General features: G+C 35.9%; 1 protein-coding gene across 6 annotated transcripts in view; it reads right to left on the bottom strand.

Moving 5' to 3' along the window:
* LOC150088181 (rho guanine nucleotide exchange factor 10-like protein) overlaps positions 1–20597 on the bottom strand; it is a 465691-nt gene that overhangs the window by 178048 nt on the left and 267046 nt on the right. For all 6 annotated transcript variants that reach the window (XM_090369366.1, XM_090369362.1, XM_090369365.1 and 3 more), the window contains one exon: positions 10319–10482. In XM_090369366.1, the coding sequence (XP_090225492.1) occupies positions 10319–10482 (164 nt within the window). The remainder of the gene's footprint in view (positions 1–10318; positions 10483–20597) is intronic.

Below are 20597 nucleotides of genomic sequence, written 5' to 3'. Positions count from 1 at the left end.
TATGTAATTGGCTCTAAATTTTAAAATTGATTTATTATTTTGAATTGGATTTTCTAAATTTATTTGGAGATTTTCTGCTACAATTTTTAGCCTTACCTTTTCTTCTCCCTCCCTGTTGATTAATTATGTTTACAATTTATTATCTTTTTCTCAACAGTTTTGCCATGCTACTGGCACTAATTTTGATTTATATTTAAAAATCATTAATATCAGTTAAACATTGAGCATCATGTGGAGGAATGTGCATTTTGCTGCCTCGAATGATAGCTTTATATTTATTTTCTTAATTTTCGTATTATATTTTGTACCATTTTTTTATTTATTTTTTAAACTACAGTAAACCCCCGCTATTCGCGGTATCTGTATTCGCAGTTTCACGATCGCTGATTTAATATAAAATGAAACCTAAAAAAATGTGAATTTGAAAGTGCGGTGAATATTTTTCCCCATAAAAAAACATGGGCGTGGCTAAAATTATCTTTCCAGGTCAAAACAGCGCTCAGTGGGTGGGGGGGTGACAAAATCGCGAGCGTGGATGTTTCTCGGTAATCCTTGTTCAGTATGTGTTACACGCTTGTCATGGAAGGTTTCGTTGTTTTTGCTTTTAATTTATCAATTTATAAATTGATATGCTTACAAAAGTGATAAATCTACCGTTTTGCAGGGTAAAACAGACTTTTTTGAGTGCGTTAACAGAAGAAAGTGACTTTATTGTGGACAAGTTCTTTCTACGTACAAAAATATGGCTACGAATAACAAGAGAAATGTGAAAATATCAAAGAAGGTGATGACATTAGCGAATAAAATTGAGTTATTAGACAAAATTTCTAATGGTGAAAGTGTCTCCTCAGTGGCAAAACATTATAAAATCAATGAGTCAACAGTACGATCAATCAAAAAATCTGAAGAAAAAATCCGCCGTAGTGTCCGTGAAAACGTGCTAATTGCTTCAAAAATTTTCTCTGTAACCCTTGCTGTTAAATTAGAAAAAATGGAAAAGGCTTTAAATCTGTGGATAGAATAGCGAACTCAAAATAAAATTCCATTAAGTTCACTCATCATTCATGAAGAGGCAAAACTCCTTTATCAACACTTTAGCAAAACTAGTGATAGCACTGGTGGGAAAAGTTTTTTTGCTAGCAAAGGCGCTGATTTGAAAGATTTCTTTGAAATTTCTAATAAATATTACATTTAATATTAAAATGTTTCTTATTTTCATTTCAATGCCATATGCTTGCATTTAATTATGTACTGTCTATGTACATAGTCATATTATGAAGGTACATATAATAATATTTTAGACAAAATTTTAGACTAGTTTTTTTATATATTTCATAATTTGGAACGGAACCCTTTTATTATTATGGGAGCCATAACTCAGTATTCGCGTTTTCGGTATTTGCGACATTTCTCAGGAAGGTAAACCCTGCTCTTCGCGGGGGTTTACTGTACTTCATTATGCTAACATATACACACACATATATATATATATATATATATATATATATATACATACACATATATATATATATACATACACATTAAAATAATTTCTGCCAATGGGAGAAGAGGGATGCGGTTTACGTGTAATTCATAACAGAAGCTTCTTTTAGCATGGTAAAACAAGCTTTTCTTAAGTGTGTTTACGCGCTATGTTTATCTAACATGACCACACGGTACCATTCTTGATGTCCATATGTAAATGTATTTATTTAAATAAACTAACTGCAACAAGGCATAATATTTTAAGAATTTAAGATTCCATATCTATATAATATCGGTGTAGACACCTAGACAACTCTTAAAGAAAAACCACAATCGTAGTGTGAAAGGCACCACCGAGAATAAATAACAATAGTCTTTTCTATTAGTGAAGCATTACTTATTAGGGGTAGGGCAATACTTGGTAACTTGTGAAGGATGAGCACAATATGCGATACAGATGAAATGATGCCCTTCACACTATGATCATAGTTTTTCTTTAAGAATTTTCTATGGTTTATCTACACCTATATTATATAGATATCATAACATATTTATGTATTCATAGCAAAGGAAGAGACATACACAGAGTGTTGAAAGCTTCTTTATTTAATTTTATCAAAAGAGGCGAGCACAGTAGGCAGGGGGCGAAGCCCTCTAGTATATATTAAATGTAATATAAAATCAAAGTTTCAGTTGATGAATAAAAATAAAAAAGCAAGGTATGACCAGACGCACCAAAATGTACAAAGCAGCAGAAAAGATAAAGTATATACAAGTATGTAAGAATAGATAACACTGTTAAAATTTGCATAGATGGAGGTGAAAATTACATAAAGTGCCAAGGACTAGAAGGGTAAGGATAGCAGAAAAAAGAAGTATAGTATTAGCATTAGTAGAGGCATACAATGCAAGAAAGCAAGCTTATGCAGCATCAGAAAAAGAAAAAAAACACGCTCCCATTTCACCACTCCGTACGTTCCAAATATCTGTCCAGCTCAGCCTTAAATTTATTTAGGTTATCAACTTCCACAACAGAAGATGGAAGTCTGTTCCACCAATCAACTACTCGCTGGCTAAAGGCAAACTTCGGCATTTTCCGAAAACTCCCTTTCCTCAATTTGAATTTATGCCCTCTCAGGTGATTATTCTGAGCAAGAAGAAGAATCCCATCAGCACTGAGCATGCTCAAACCATTCAAGGCTCTATACGCCTCAATCAGATCACCTCGCAGATACCTAGAATCCAGAGACTGTAATCTGCAAAACTTAAGCCTTTCTTCGTAAGAGCAACCCTTCTTTCCTTCACTAATCTTGTTGCCCTTCTCTGTACTTGTTCCAACAGCTCTATATCTTCCTTAAAATGAAGCCTCCAGACCTGTATACAGTACTCAAGGTGTGGCCTGACCATTTGCCTTATACAAGGGGATAATCACCTCCTTATCCCTGCTAGAAAAATTGCTGTATATCATTGACAAGACACCATGAGCTACTCATGCAGACCAACTGCACTGCTCAGAAAAGTTCATATCTGCCTGCACAATTACCCCCAGGTCCTTTTCATTCTCTACCACTGTCAGTGTAGTACCCCAGAGTTGATACTTTACTCTGGGGTTACTGCTTCCCATATGCAGCACTATACATTTGTCAATGTTAAACTTCATTTGCCACCTCTCAGCCCATCTGCTCAACTTTTCTAGACCCTGTTGCAGCAGCATACTGTCATTAGTGTCCTTAACAACCCTGCCAACCTTCATATCGTCTGCAAACTTGGACATTAAGCTTGATATACCATCATCAATATCATTTATAAATACAGAAAACAACAATGGATCCAACACTGAACCTTGAGGGGGACTCCACTAATAACATTAGTCCACAAAGAGCAGTGTACATTGATTACCACTCTGTCTTCTCCCACTCAACCATCCCTTTATCAATAGCAGCAATTTTCCTCCAATGCCACACTGCTCCAAGATGTGTAGCAGTCTTCCACGTGCAACAGTATCAAAAGCCTTTTTAAGATCTAAATATATGGATAAGTTATTCCCTGCATCCAGTTTCTTTGTGACCACATCATAGTATCAAATCAAATTCGTCACACAAGACTTCCCCTTAACAAAACCATGATGTGTCCGAGCTATAACTGAAGTCTTGTCTAGATGATCCTGCAGTGCTTCTTTAACCAGTGCCTCCATTAATTTTCCTGGAACAGAAGTTAAACTAAAAGGTCTATAATTACTTGTCACCCTTTGATCTTCCTTTGTGAATTGGGGTCACATTTGAACATCTCCAGTCCAAGGGTACCTCTCAATTTTTTTTTTTTTTTTTTTTATGTGAACCCCAAATACGAGAGGTATTAGAACCTATAGTACTTAGTACCGTGCTTGGGTTGGAGGTTGAGAAGACGAAAGAAGATATTTGTTGACATTGGATTTGAACTTCTGTAGATTGTAATTTTCAGGAAATACATATGAAGGAAGGTTGTTCCAGAAAATGGCAGTCGATTGAATAAATGAGGAAGATGAAAAGTTGGTTCTGTGGGTTTGAAGATGGACAGTAAATGGATGTTGGCTGGTGGCGGCACGTGTTCGGACTGTTTTGAAAGAGAGAGCAAAAATTATAGAAGCCAATTCAGAAGAACAGGGCCCATGGAAGTATCTGTAGAAGAGGCATGCAGCAGAAACAGCACGTCTATGAGAAAGCGAGTGGAGAGACACTGTTAGAGATGAATCATTAATTAGCCTAACTGCCCTCTTCTGAATGGAATCAAGAAGCCTGAAAGAGATTATGGGAGCACTGCCACAGATGTGGGAACAATATTCCACGGTAGGGCAGAATTGCGATTTGTAAAGAGTGAACAGCTGTTTGGAAGAAAAGTAACGCCGAGAGCGAAAGAGAAAACCAAGTTTTTTTAGATGGAGAGGAAGCAATATTTGTAATGTGCTTGTGCCAAGAGAGATTAGAAGAGAGGGTAATCCCCAAAAGAGATATATCATTTTGCCTAGAAATCGGAGTGTCGCTAAAGATAAGCATAGGAGCAGAAGAATCTTTTTTGCGAGATATAAGACAAGACTGAGTTTTAGAAGGGTTGAAATCAACTAAGTTGTCTTTGCCCCACTGGAGAATTACCTGAAGATTGGCATTTAAGGAATTGGTAGCAGATTTTCGAGAAGTTGAAGCTGATTGAGCAGGACAAGGTTTCTCAAAATAGAAAGTGGAATGCAATGTGCTATCATCGGCAAAACTATGGATAGGATTTCCAGTCAATGGAAGAAGGTCATTAATATACAAGAGGAAAAGAGTAGGGGAAAGAACTGAACCTTGGGGGACACTGGCATTAGTGGAGAAGTTAGAAGACAGAGAGCCATCTACCATCACCTTCAGTGAGCGATCAGAGAGAAAACTGGATAATCAATTACTAAAAACAGTTGGCAAACCATAAGATGGAAGCTTGTTTAGAAGACCTTTATGCCAAACATGATCAAAAGCCTTTGCGATGTCAAGAGCAACTACTTGTGTTTCACCGAACCTTTCCATTGAATTAGTCCATAAATGGGTAACATAAGCCAGAATATCACCAGTGGATCGACACTGACGGAATCCATACTGCCGATCATTGATCAGACAGGAGGTGTCTAGGTAGTTTAAGAGTTGGCGGTTATTTGATTTCTCCATTACTTTAGAAAGAGTAGAAGTAATTGCAATGGGAGAGATTTGTCACCCTTTTTAGGAACTGGCTGGATATGAGCAAATTTCCAAGCAGAAGGAAAAACACCTTTGGAATAAGAAAGTGAAAAAAGGCGGCAAAGAAAAGGAGTAAATTCAGAAGCACAGGTTTTTGAAAACAAGTGGAGAAATACCATCGGGACCTGGAGCTTTCTTAGCATCAAGATTCATCAAAATCCTTCTGATATCCTTTTGATGGAAGACCACAGGAGGCATTGAATGCAGCTTGTTGGGAATGGTGGGAGGTGTTTTACCAAGATCATTAATATATGATTTGGAAGAAAAATGGAATGTTAGCAGGTCAGCTTTATCCTTGGCTGAAGTGACAACAGAACCATTTGGTTTGGACAGAGGTGGGAGCAGAGATGGGCAAAAGTTGCGGCCAATAGCTTTGGCAAGAGACCAGACTGCTCGGCTACCATTAGGGCAAGAAGCAAGTTTTCTACTCTTAGCCTGTTCAAACTCTAGTTTGGACAAATTAATAACTGCTTTACAATTGTTGCGAGCTTTGGTGTAAGTAGAAAATGAAACTGAAGAATTTGAAACAAGCCAATTACGATATGCAACATTCTTCTCTTGAACAGCCTTAGTGCATTTATTGGAAAACCAAGGTTTAGATAAAGGACGAGATTTTAAAGTGGAGTGTGGGATAAAGGATTCCATTCCGCAAGAATAATTTCACTGACACGATCTGAGCAAACGTTGACATAAAAGTTTTGAAACAGTAATCCGACCAAGGAAAAGAAGACTTGCAGGTCATCCCATTTTGCATTCTTGTAATGCCAAACAACACGAGGTTGGGAATAGCCATGAGATAAAGGTTCCATTGGAGAAGAGACAATCACCAAGTTGTGATCTGAAGTGCCTAAACGACCTCTTACTTCAACCGAGTACTTAGATTTGCTTGCTATTTGCTTACTTCCTAGATAGAACCCGTTCACCCTGGGTGCCTTTCTTGTATTTATCTTCAACGACTTCTCCTCCACTTTCCTCTCAGTTATTACAAAATCATCTAGCTCACTGCCAGAGTTTAATTCACCTCTGACATTCCCCTCCCTGAATAACCCCTCATGTGTGAATGTAGATGCAAAATATTTATTGAGTTTGTTAGCCAGCTGAGCAGAATCAACAGTTGAACCATCAATATCCAGTGGACTAATCTGATTCATTCCTTTCCTTCTAGAGTTTACATAGGTAAAGAACTCTTTGCTGTTTTTCTTTGCATCCTTTGCCTGCCTAATCTTCTTTGTGACTTGGTTACAGACCAGCTTATATCTATCATAGGCTTCCATGTCACCATTAATATATATGTATCCCATGCATTTTTCTTCTGTGCCACATGTCTCATTAGTTCATCCGACATCCATTTAGGCCTAAACCTTGAACAATATTTCTTAGTTAGTATGCAAAGCCTAGTAGTTTCCAAAATTAATTCTTTGAATGCTTTCCATTTTGAATTTGCTGTTGGTAACATCATCAGTTGGTCCCACCATATACAATTTAAATACTGTCTCAGACTTCCGCAGTCGCCTTTACGAAAGCAAAAACCCTTCCCTTTACTCCTGATGGTAGTTACCTCTGAGTAACTCCCTCTTGAGCACACTGTGATCACTGCTATCTAGTGGTTCCTTTATCTGCAGATTCTTAATGCATGAAGAATCACTACTGATAATCAGATCATGAGTATTACTCCCTCTAGTTGCCTCCTGAATATGCTGTAGGAAACAATCATCCAATAAATCCACAAAAGCCTTGATAGTGTGAGTGACCAACCCACAAATTCCAGTCAATATCCGGGAAATGAAAATCCTCCATTATAAGACTCTCTGATTTACTTGCCCACTCTATTTCCCTGTACAGTTTTTTTTTTTTTTTATTATACTCATCAGAGTCGTTAGGCCTATAACACACTCCTACTCTCAACAATTTTGATCTCCCAATGCTTATGTCACACCAAACTGACTCAACACTGCACTGTCCAGCAATGTCAACTAGCTGCACTTCCTTGGATTTTATGTGTTTCTTAACTAATAACATAACCTCTCCTCCCTTCCTATCCTGTCTATCCTTCCTGTACACATTGTGCTCCCCAAATTCCAGTTCTGCATTCCTTATATCTGTGTGGCACCATGTCTCTGATATCCCAACAATATCTGCCTTTGATGTTTTGTCCAACACCTCAAATTTATCAAACTTATTTTCTAAACTCCTTGCATTGGTGTACACGCAAGTATATATCACCTGTTCCTATTCTTAGCTACCCTAACAAAACCCATGTGTTTACTTGTACTACAATGACCCACAGCATTCTCTGAAATCCCCCTGCATCTTGTTTTCCAGGCTGCTGCTCATTCCATTAGAAGCAGTGCAAGAATCACTTTCACCTCTTCCAGTGGCTACTGTTAGTCCTTTAGTCCGTGTATCCCTCCAAGTTAGCAGTTTTCCAACCCACCTAACACTGCCTCGATAGCATCAGCAAATATTCTTGCACCCTTTCTATTTAAGTGTATCCCATCCCTGCAGAAGCAGTCTCCTGTTAACAAGGACAGACAAGGCTGAAAAAAATTCTACCCCTTGAGCCTTGCACAATCTCTCCAGGGCCGAATTGATTGATAAGTCTCTCATCATATACTCCCTCCTATCGTGTCTGGGCAGAATTGCAGGCACTTTCAAATTCAACCCTAATTCACAGCTTTTTTTCAATAGTAGATTGTAAAAGGCGAAAGAATGTTAATATCGTTTAAGGATATTAACATTCTTTCGCCTTTTACAAACCTACTATACTTATTTTTTCTACTATCCTTACCCTTCTAGTCTTGGAACTTTGTGTATTTTTTACCTCCATCTATACAAATTTTATCAGACTTTATGTAAATTTTAATTATAGAAAAGTGAAATATGAAAATGAAATAAATATGAAGCAGTCATTAGACTATACAGTTTTGCCATACTACTGGCATTTTGTATTAAATTTTATATGTAATTTCGGTACAGACATATATATTAATACAAAAGAAATAAATTCTAATATCTAAATGATATAAACCACTAAAAGTAAAACTGTCAGGATGAATTAATGCCATCAGCTTTGATTAAACATTACAGACACCTGCTAAAATATAAGAACTATGTTTTTTATTTTTAAAAATATAGCCTAAGATGTGTGTAACCATAGCCTACAAGGCCCCTAATAGTCCCTATAAATAGCAAAGTCATACTTAATCAAATATTAACAAAATAACAAATCAAAAGTATAATAATGTCATTACTGCATAAGGCTTACATTGAAAGGCAAGTCAAAAGTTGACGTGCCTTTTAATGTAAGCCTTATGCAGTAATGACATTATTATACTTTTGATTTGCTATTTTGTTAATACAGTCAGCCCTCGTTTAACACGAGTTTACACTACACAAATTCGATCATACACAATTTATAAATAGGGGAATGGTATCGTATATAACACGAACCGAATTCGTTTATGCATGATTCGCCTTTGTGTTTACAAGAAATGGCAGTAAAATACGGAATCACCCCAACTGAACGCAACACGATAGCAATGAAGAGAAGATTCTGAAAATGTATTTATGTTTTTTTCCAGTGAAGGGGAAACACGTTTCACCATAATAATGTAAAAATCCACACAATTCCAGCTATCAGTATTATCGCAAATGCCATTAGATCAAGTTTACTACCAGTTTAGAACAGATTCCACTAGCAGAAATGCAACTGGAAATTGTTTTTATTGTTTTATGGTAGTAACCCCCAGAAATGTGCTTTAGTAAGCACATTTCTGGGGGTTAGTAGTGTGCTTTAGTGTTAATAGTGTATCTCTGCCTTTACAGATTTGTTTATTCAGTTGCCACACGCATGCAGCTTTGTTTATGTGTATCAAGTGTGCCTCCTCATTTTGTAATTGTGCTTTATTCCCTAAAAATGAGTAAAATACTTAAAAGGTGTGAAAAGGAAGCATCCTGGTGAAGACACTGCAGATTCAGAGAGAAAAAGAAAAGCAATATTGATAAACAGAGACAGACTGGGTCAAAAATTCTTACCCGGGAAAATTTGTTGTGGCCTCATACTATGGTTTATGGCCAAAATTACACAGACCTCGGGCCCACCGTTGTTTCTCCAGTAAGGCTTATGGCCAGTCCGCCTCAGTCGATAGAGAAAAAATATGAAATTGTGAAACGAGCAAAATGAAAAACCATGTGATATTGCACGTGCCACAAGGCTAAATGAGGCAACGCCGAGAATTAGAAATAATACAGAGAAAATAAAAACAACTTTCATAGCAGGAACAATTCAAAGTGTAATTAAAATCCATTAGATCAAGACACAAAGAATTGGAAGAGATGGAACGGCTATCATCTGTTTGGATAGAAAATCAAACAAAAAACAAGTTTGCTTATGATAGAGCAAAATCATTAGCAATATTTTATTAAGTAATAGTCGTAATAAAATACTTACGTATTTTATTACGACTATTACCAAACAAAACATTACAAAACATTACCAAACACAATAAATAATTGTAATAAAATACTTACGTATTTTATTACAATTATTTATTGTGTTTGGTAATGTTTTGGTTACAAATATGTTCAATCTTGGGTGGTTGGCACCTAACCCTATTTTATAGGAACACAACTATCGTGCTATACGAGGACTGACTGTATTTGATTATAGTGACTATTAGAGGCATTGTAGGTTATGGTTACACAGATATCTTAGGCTATATTGTTAAAAATAAAAAAAAAACATAGTTCTTATATACATATATATATATATATATCATTAAAAGAATGGTTTATTGAAACATCTGGAATAAGTTTTAAGTTTAGGTGCTATAAGACAAAATAAGATTATTTTATATAATGAATAAAAATAATTACTCAAATTTAAATCAAGATTTCATTTTGACTGCAGAAGAAAGGCCAATCACCACCGAACCTACTATACACATTATATTTGTGGCTTAGAGCTTGTAGTATATTCACTCTGTTATGTTATGATAATTTTTTTTTTCATTGATTAGTAAAAGATTTCTCACTCCCTGAAACCTAAAAAAGAAAGAGTAATACATTTTTCCATTTAATAAACTTCTTACCTGGATGCTTCTCTACTGCCTTACTAAATGATGCCCTCGATCGAACGGATGATGCCAAAAGACTTCTTGTAGCAGGAGCAACATCCTTTTGTATATCAATATCTTGTAGGGGTACTGCCCATTTTAGTGTCAGCCTCTCTCCACTCTGCACACCATCTGCAGTGCTGAACAATTTAAAAGTTAATTTGTTAATTTATATTCATAGTGAATATATTTTAAAAACCAGATTTTTTTTTTTTTTTTAACTTTGGAAAATTTATAATATGTTGGGAAATTACACTGGTTGGAATCCATTTCCTCCCTGAAATAATTTTGACAAATTGTCGTAAGGAATATGTTCAAGAACTCGGATATGTGCTTAAAAAGTTCTCATCACTCTCACTTTTCAAACATCATAGGTTAATGACCGAAAACCAAGACCTGTAGTTGTTTTAATCATCTTTTCCATTTATTTTATCCATTTATTTTTTAAAATTTTTTTCTTAAAACATTTGGAAGCTTTCAAGATCATTTGGGAGCTTTCCACGACATTCAAGAATGTCCAAAAGGTTCTAGAATATTGTTATGTGCGGAAGAAAGGTCAGGATGTTTCTGGAAAGTACTAAAACTTTCAATGGAGTTCTCTAGAAACATCTCTACCAGTATATATATGAGTAGGTTCCGCAGCAAGCGAGCATTTTCATATTTCAAAAAGTGTGTGTTTCAGATTGGTGAACAAAATGAACAACCGTTTTAGTGTTTGTAAAAAAATGTCGTGTTCACTAGTGTGAATAATGCGTTTAAATTAGAAATAAAAACCTACAATTTATTAATTGTATTCTTATGTGCCTGTACCTCAACCATACATGGAATACAATGCGTTCTTGCCAAAATAAGCCTGATAGCTTTTGCCACATTTACAGAGAAGTGGTTCAAAATCGCAGCAGAAGCCACTGTTGCAACTTGTGAGAAAAGACTATGAACTCTCTTTTGGATGTAAGGGGGGAGATCAAGATAAAGTATGGACTCAAAAGATGTCCTGTAGCTCATGTTCAAGGACATTAACAGGCTGGCCTAGATGTAGCGATAAATTGATGCCTTTTGCTGTTTCGGTGATATGGCAAAAACCTTGAGACTACATAAATGATTGTTACTTCTGCATGACCAATATCTCTGGTTTTTCTGGACAATCCAAGCATAAAGCAAAGTATCCCAAAACACCTTCTGCTCTAAAGCTGGTTCCTCATGATGATACAATGTCAGTGCCAAAGCTCCCAGAAACTTAGACTTGACTCTGATTCAGGATTGGAAATGGAGTCTCCAGAAGATGTGGAATCCAGAACAAGTACAGATCCAGACTTTCCAACTCTTACTGCAAATCTAATCACTCAAGGGAGAATTGAATGATTTGGTCAGAGATTTGGACCTCTCCAAAACCAAGGTTTGATTACTAGGATCACTGCTTCAGCAGTGGAATTTTCTTGAAAAGGGTTTTTTTATAGGAAGAGGCAATCTAAAAACAACCTATTACTCCATGGATAGCACTTTCATTTATTGTAACAATGTCCAGAAATTAAGAGTTATATCTGGAGCACGCCCTTGAGCAGTGAAGGCTTTTCAATGATTCATCCAAGGTCAGTTTGAAAGCAGTTTTACTACATAATGGAAATAAATAAATATCCATCTACACCACTGGCCCATGCAGTTCACACGAAGGACATGTAAGAGAACCTACAGGTTCTTTTGCAAAAATATGCTATCAAGAATACAACTGGAATATCTGTGCCAACCTAAAAGTGGTAGCTTTGCTTACTGGGTTGCAAGGTGGATTCACTAAATATTGCTGCTTTTTATGCGAGTGGGACAGCCAAATGAAGGATTGCCACTACAGGGCAATCCTTCATTTGGCAATCCTAAAAAATGGCAGGACCATTCAGAAACTACACCACGCCAGAAAAATGTAGCACATCCTCCTTTAGTGGATAAGTCAAAAATCTATTTACCTCCATTATACACCAAGCTAGGTTTGATAAAAAATATTTGATAACAATGGACAAAAAAGAGAAGGATTTTCCTGTTTGAGGCAAATGCTTCCTTGAATCAGTGAGGCCAAGATAAGAGTGAAGTTCTGTGCTTCCTCAAATTACCATTAGCAAGGGCACATGATGCAAGAAACCAAGCTTATATAGCATCACTAAAAAAAAAAAAAAAAAAAAAACACCCTTCACAGACCCTTCTCATTTCACACATCCACTCGCTCCAAATGTTTGTCTAGTTCTACCTTGAATCTGTTCAAGCTATCAACTTCTAGGACAGATGGAAGTTATTTCCAGCAATCAACAACCCGCTGGCTAAAGGCAAACTTCCACACATCAATCCTACAACTGCCTTTCCTCAATTTGAATTAATGCTGTCTCAGACGATTATTCTGGGCGAGAGGAAGAATCCCATCAGCACTGAGCATGCTAAAACCATTCAAGGCTTTATACACCTCAATCATATCACCTTGCAGGTGCCTAGTCTCCAGACACTGTAATTTGCAAAATTTAAGCCTTTCTTCATAAGAGAAACCTGTGTTCCATTCACTAATTGCCCTTCTCTGTACTCGTTCCAACAGCACTACATCCTTCTTAAAATGATGCCTCCAGGCCTGTATACAGGTGTGACCTGACCATTGCCTTATACAAGAGGATAATCACCTCCTTAACCCTGCTAGAAAAATTCCTGTATATCATTGACAAGACACCATGTGGTACTCTTGCAGACCATCTGCACTGCTCAGAAAACTTCACATCTGCCTGCACAATTACCCCCAGATCCTTTTCACTTCCTACCACTGTCGGTGTAGTACCACAGAGTTGATACGTTAATCTCGGGTTACTGCTTCCCATATGCAGTACTTTACATTTGTCAATGTTAAACTTCAGTTGCCACCTCTCAGCCCATCTACTCAACTTTTCTAGATCCTGTTGCAGCAGCGTACTGTCATTAGTGTCATTAACAACCCTGCCGACCTTTATATAGTCTGCAAACTTGGACATTAAGCCTGATATACAATCATCAATATCATCGATGAACACAGAAAACAATAATGGACCCAACACTGAACCCTAGGGGACTCCACTAATAATATTAGTCCACGAAGAGCAGTGTCCATTGATTACCACTCTGTCTTCTCCCACTCAACCATCCCTTTATCCATAGCATCAATTTTCCTCCAATGCCACACTGCTCCAATTTGTGCAGCAGCCTTCCATGTGCAACTGTATCAAAAGCCTTTCTAAGATCCAAATATATGATATCAAAATTCTTTGCATCCAGTTCCTTTGTGACTACAATATAGTATCCAATCAAATTGGTCAGACAAGACTTCCCCTTAACAAACCCATGCTGTGTCCGAGCTATAACTGAAGTCTTGTCTAGATGATCCTGCAATGTTTCTTTAACCAGTGCCTCCATTAATTTCCCTGGGACATAAATTAAACTAACAGGTCAGTAATTACCTGTGTCTCCCCTTGATCCTCCTTTGTGGATTGGGGGTCACATTTGCATATCTCCAGTCCATGGGTACCTCTCCTGAGTCCAAGGAAGCTCTCATAATTATGGCTAAGGGTTTTCTTACTTCCCTTTGCTGCCTCTTTTAATATCAAACTGCTATTCCGAGATGAGGAATTAACTAAAAAAATTAAATGTTACAGAAGCCTGGAAGGCATTCGAAAACATCTGCTAGAACTTTTTAGGAAATGAAAAATCACAAAATTACAGTGAAATTGTGGATGAGCTAATTTTAGCATAGAGTTGGGATGCAACATGTCATTAAAGCTTCATTTCCTACATTCCCATTTAGACTTTTTTCCTGAAAACTTGGTTCTCTCCAATGAGTCAGTGAAAGGTTTCACCAAGATATTTCTCAAATGTAAAAAAGATACTAGGAAAATAGTTTCCAAATATCTTAGCATACTACTGTTGGAATCTCATACGGGAGACACCAATGGACGATTATAAAATGCAAAAAATAAAATAAGTGTTTTGTTATTAGATAAGCATTTCTGTAAATAGAATAAGGTTAATACCGCCATTGTTCAATATTTAGTACTATTGAACAATGGAGAATATATAAAAAAGACAAAAAAAATAATGTCATTTGAAATGAGATGTCTAAGGAAAATCAATAAAACAAATTGGAGAGAACATAAAACTAACGAACAAGTAAGGAGAGATCTAATTTTTGAATGCAGAATAATAGAAAAGAATCTACAAAAAACAACTTCAGTGGTTTGGATATGTGAGCCAGATGAAACAACACAGGCTGCTTAATGTAGTACTGACAGGAAGAACTGGAGATGAAAGACCCAAAAGAGAATGGCTCCAATGCCTAAAGCAAAACACAGGCTTTCAGAGTTATCAACAAATGATGCAAGATTCAAGAGATCAACAACAATGGAGGGTGAGATCTATATAGGGACTCAACCCATGCCAAACGGAAGAGCAGAATGATGATGACAATGATGAACAATGTATAGTACTATAGTATGTAACATTTTCTTAAAATATATGAAATTTTTTTTTTACTAGAAACTCAGTTTTTGACTTTAATCCTTACTCCCTTAAAATTGGTGGGTGTTAGAGCAATATGGTTGTCATATATACAGCAATTTACTTTATTTACAGTATGTGAACATCAAATGGTAATTTGTTCTCTTATCTCATAATCTGGCATTTTCTTTATAATCATTATTAACAATGCATTTCTCTTTAATGAAGAGTTGGTCTGTGCCTATTTATATGTTTATAAACTGACTGGATGTGATAGTACTCACAAATATCTGTTAAAAGAGATATTTGTGAGAAGAGTATATAACTGAAGAGATAGCCTGCTTTGACTGTCTTTAATATTATTAAGCAAAGTCAGATCAGGACCAGCTGATAAGCTAGTCCTATATGTGAGAAAGCTAAAACTGTAAGGAAAAGTTCCACTTCTTTCTATATAGTGAATAAGAGCACCTCTTTTAATCTTATTTCCAGCTAGCAATACTGAAATAAAACTATCCCTCCCAGGGTATCACTGATTCCCATATGTACTGTAAACTTCTGTCTAATCAGGTGGACAGTGAAAAATTAGTCTCATGGGACTACTCCAAAAAAGTCCTATGTAATATATATTTGATTTGTATCAGATAAAATAAAGGGGTATTTATAATTTATTGCCAGTTATCTTCTTTCAAGATTGCAGAACAAAATTAAAAATGTCCAAAGTAAAAATTAACTATTTTTTAAAGTATTTTAAATGAGAATTTTGACCTATGTTAGCAACAAATTTTAATTTTATTGAATGTTTCAATAAACATTCAAAGCCTTCCACCCAGTGTTCTCAATTTATTAAAACTTTATAGGCTTTTTCTGGTCCTCTATTTTAGTAAAACAACAGACATGGGCATCTCAAATCACACCAAAGAACAATCAAGAAAATTTAGCCATGTACTCTTAGTAAACTCTTTAGAACCAAGCACCTTCAGAGATTAGAGGTACTGGATTTTAGAGAGATATATACCTCATGGTTGATTGGTTTGGAGAATCACATATAAGTGCTAACAACTGGACTTATTCATCTGTAAACAATTATAATGGCTAAAATGTAGTGATAGGGGATAAAAAAGGTAAATAAGATTTACCTTTCTAAACCCTTTCAATTTCAATTTGTTAAATCTGAAAACTGAAAATACTGTTATGTTTAGTAATGTAAATTTTAAATGCATGCTAGCATACAATATCAGAGATAATATTAATGAATGGGATTCTTCCGCTTGCTCAGATTACAAACCCGAGGGGGCATAAATTCAAATTGAGGAAAGACAGTTGTAGAATAGATGTGCGGTTCCAAGGTTCCTCCCACCACTGTACTCTTTACTTCTGATTCTCAACTGTTCTAAAATTATGTCAAACTGCCATTAATGGCTCACAAGCACTATATGACTATTCACATATAATCTGAAAGATCAGTTTATGCTAAGTTATAACATTTACTTAGTATAAAGTTATGAGGTTAATAAGCTATATCACTAAAATAGAGAAATGTCACCCTGTTTTACATGGATTCTTAAAGATAAATGAGACTATTAATATGAGTACCAGATTGCTTTCTTAATATTTCAAAATTGTAAAATGGGAATTTTTGTTATAAAATGTGCCAGATTTTAAAAAAATTTCAGCCTGTAAGTTTCCAGATTTATAATTTTTGAATTTCCTGTATATCAAAATCCTCTTAATTATAGCATGATCATTTTCATTACAAAAAATAAAAAAAAATAAAAAATAACTATCCATTTCTCTAACAGAATCTCCCGATAAAGCTGTACTTTTGAAAACCAGAGTAGTCTGCACTTGATCATTGTCCCTTAAGGCTTGAATCAGGATTTCACCTAGCAAGTAAATAGATATTCCTGATGAGTCGCCCCTCCCCACCTTTGTCTCTAGGGCATTCGCTTGCTTCTTCAGCAATTCAATTTCATAAAAGAACCCAAAGTTAAGTTTTAGCATTAGTAGAGGCATATGATGCAAGAAAGCAAGCTTATGCAGCATCAGCCAAAAAAAAAAAAAAAAAACCTCCCATTTCACCCCTCCATTCATTCCAAATACCTGTCCAGCTCAGCCTTAAATTTAGATTAGTATACTCCTTGCATCTAACACACAGAGAACAATCTATCTTTCTTTCTGGTTCATCAGCTGAACCAGGACTGTTTACTAGATTAAACTTGGAATACATGCCGCAGACTGCATGAGTGAACTCATGACACACAGACGAATCATCCATCGCCATTCCTGTCTGAGTCATGACATCCTCAGAGGAAGTATTCCAGATGAATCATGTAGCAACCATTAAGACAAGAATTTAACTTATAAAATATTTCAGAATTAACTTTACAAAATATTTCAATAGTTAAGCTAATAACAAAAATTAAGCTGCTACTGAAACTTAAGAATAATGTGAATGGTCTAAAATTAATTTTAGATCATACACATTATTCTCATCATTGCTGTTGAGGCACTTCATATACATGCAGCAGGTCCCAATATTAATCATGGTGAATTATGAGTAAGCTACATATACCCTATTATGGAGGCAGTTATTTTATAACATGAGTGACAACAAACTTCTTATAATATGGCTAATATACAACATCCCACTTCCCCAAAGTTTGATGGCTGTTATTCTCTCCTTCCTCTTCCCTCCCATTTAAAGTGTTAAACACTTCAATAAGGTCTCCTCACAGGTGCCCAGTTTCAAAGTGCTATAATTACAGTGCCAAAGTCTTTTATAGTAAGAGTATGTATCCTTTTCTGTCCTTGATTAATCTTACTGAATACATTTGATGCCAAGAGGTCTCCAGGTTATGAAGGCATTTTGCCAGGTTCTTAAAACCTGAGGTCCACAATTAACTCACTTTTTGTCATCCTTTTACATGCTATTATTCCACTGGTGTCTCTATCTGGAAATTCTCATATCCAACCCATTTCTGAAAAATAACATATACTACTTACCTCAATCCTTCCAGAGTAATAAAAAAAAAAAAAAAAAAAAAACAGTTGGCTGCCAACTTAAAACTATCTCACCTGATTAATGTTTGCAAATATGGAATTGTCAATTTTTGTCGAACCAATTTGTAACTTTAGGATCATGATGCTGATCCAGTCCAATCACTTAACACAACCAACATAAACCTACACCGCTGAACATATCAGATTTGCTGCGCACAGTATCTTCACAAACACACAACAGGGTTTGTATAGTCTGGCATGAAAATACCTTTTTCTAAACTTAGCAGATGTTCTTGACAGGCTTTTGCATATGTTTTTGAAAGTCTTAGTAATGACCTTAGGTTATGTGCAAAATTTGATCATATTTGGCATGAAGGCCTTCTAAACAAGTTTCCATTATATGGTCTATCTTCTGGTTTTTGAAATTTGGTAGCTAACTCTGTCTTTTAACTTCTGAACTAATGTGGAAGTTCCCTAACATTCTCTTTCTCTTGTATATAAGTGATCTCTACCGTATTACTGAAACTCTGCACCTGCAAAAACATCAACTTCTCAAAAATCTATCATCAATTCCTTAAATTCTGATCTCCTTGAATGGAGAGAAGAAAGCTTAGTTAAAACCTAGAAGTAGAAAGGATAAATGAGAAAAAGGAAAAGTTAGTCTGATGAGTTTGTAGCTCAACCATTAATTATGTTTACCAACTAGTTTGTAAGAAAGCAGTAAGATTACAGGATGCTAATTTGCAACAACAGCAATGCTCATTGAAATATCTACTGACAAAGTATACGAAAAAAACTGAACATCTGTGTGATTAGTGGTGGAATAACTTCATGGGTGAGTGAGCATCAATTAACCTGACATCAATTAACCAGAAAGTGGAACATTGTGTACTATCATCAGCACACCTATGGATAAAATTCTCAATTAATAGAGAAGGTTATTAATAAACAGGAGTGAAATGAGTGCATGAAATAACAATTTTAGGAAATTCCAGCCTTAGTTCAGAAGACAGAGGCATCTGCTATTGCATGCAGTGAATGGTCAAAGAGGAAACTGGACACTCAACTACAGCTTTAGGCTGCAATCCCACTGCAAGTGATTTCAGGCAAATTTCTCATCACATGAAGTCTCGAGGCATCACACAAACTCAAGGTGGTAAGCATTCTAAGTGAATGATTCTTGTTTTAGCCATGGCTCCAGATCTGTAGTCTGCACTTGATCATTGTCCCTTAAGGCTTGAATCAGGATTTCACCTAGCAAGTAAATAGATATTCCGCCCCTATCTAATGAATCCTTGGGTCAGCTGCAGTTTCAGTGAAAGTTTTGAGAAAAATGGGTAAGGAAAGCAAAGCAATGGAGGAGCATTAGCACATCAAATCCCTGGAAAATGGATTGCTACAATTAGTACCAAATGTAAAGCTTCCTCATATTGACTGTTCCTACAACTTCCATTAATTCTCTAGGTATACGAATAACAATATGCACTTGTTGTGATTATGCACATTCCATTTGCATTCCATGACCTCCTTGAAATGTCTTGGCAATGGCAACCTTTCACTTTTCAGTCCTACAACATTCTTTCACTGAAAAAAAAGACCAATCATTTGTTCTGCACCTACAGTCCACATGATCAGAAACATACTAGTCAGAACAACCAGCAATGACATGCGGTCTGCTGAATCAATTTCGACCAGCTACACTTGTGATAAAAGGTATGTTTGTTTGAAGATGAGAAATTTACTTGAAATTGCTTGTAATGTGACTGTAGCTTGAAAAATGTTAAGAGAATTTGCTTAGGTTTCCTCAAACTTTTTCATGCAATTTGAGCACAGGTGAGTAACATAAGCCAATACGTGAATGGACTAATACTGACTGAATACAGGCGACTGCTAATGAAATTGAAGGTTTTGAAAATAGTGTAAGAACTGACAGCAATGGATTTCTTCATTACTTTTCCAACATTAAAGAGTTAATGTGGAATGTTAATTTCAAAGGAAGTATTTATCATCTATTTTAGGATTCAGTTGTGTATTAGTAAATTTCCATGCACAAGGAAAAATTCCAGTGAGTGTAAATAGGTAACATAAAAGGATGGGTTAACTCTTTTTAGAGAACAAATTTAAATACATGTTGAAAAATACTAACAGGACCCGAAGACTCCTTGGTATTGTTCAGGATTCTTCTAATGCTGAATTCAGAAGATGCAAGGTTGGCAAAGACTAAGTATGAGAAATTGCTGGTTAAGAAAGCAAAAAAACAAATCAGATCAAGCAAAGACCCTCGTGTAATGGGTGTGGAAAAGTCTTAGATAACTTAATCCTGAAGAACTGAACAGGTGCATTGCAATGCATTGATCTTCAGACAAAAGACCCTTCATAGTGAGTAAAGGCTGTGCTGGTCAGGATGAGTAGCATGAAATGCTAAAATTACAGGTAACTGTTTATTGGAAAAATTTTTGACCTTACAGGCAAGTAACACTCCTGGAGCTGATACATACCTAATAATTTTGAAGGAGGCAGCAAGAGAGTGCACTGAGACGTTAAGATTAATTATGATGTTATCACTGAACTTGGGAGAGATTCCTTTGAATTGGAGGTGTCAATATACCAGCAGTATATAAAGGTAGTTCTAAGAGTGAAATTTTCATAACTACAGACCAGTCAGTCTGACTTCAGTGGTAGCGAAAATCGTGATAAATAATAAATTGTACAATGAGGTCTGCATGGAATCATGGGAAAAATTCAAAGATGGCTTATAGGATAT

Source organism: Mastigoproctus giganteus, chromosome 3 (assembly GCF_048544385.1).
Source record: "Mastigoproctus giganteus isolate SK-2022 chromosome 3, ASM4854438v1, whole genome shotgun sequence".
Classification (NCBI taxonomy): Eukaryota; Metazoa; Arthropoda; class Arachnida; order Uropygi; family Thelyphonidae; genus Mastigoproctus; species Mastigoproctus giganteus.
The sequence above is the reverse complement of the archived record's forward strand: the minus strand, read 5'-3'. Positions and strand labels throughout refer to the sequence as shown.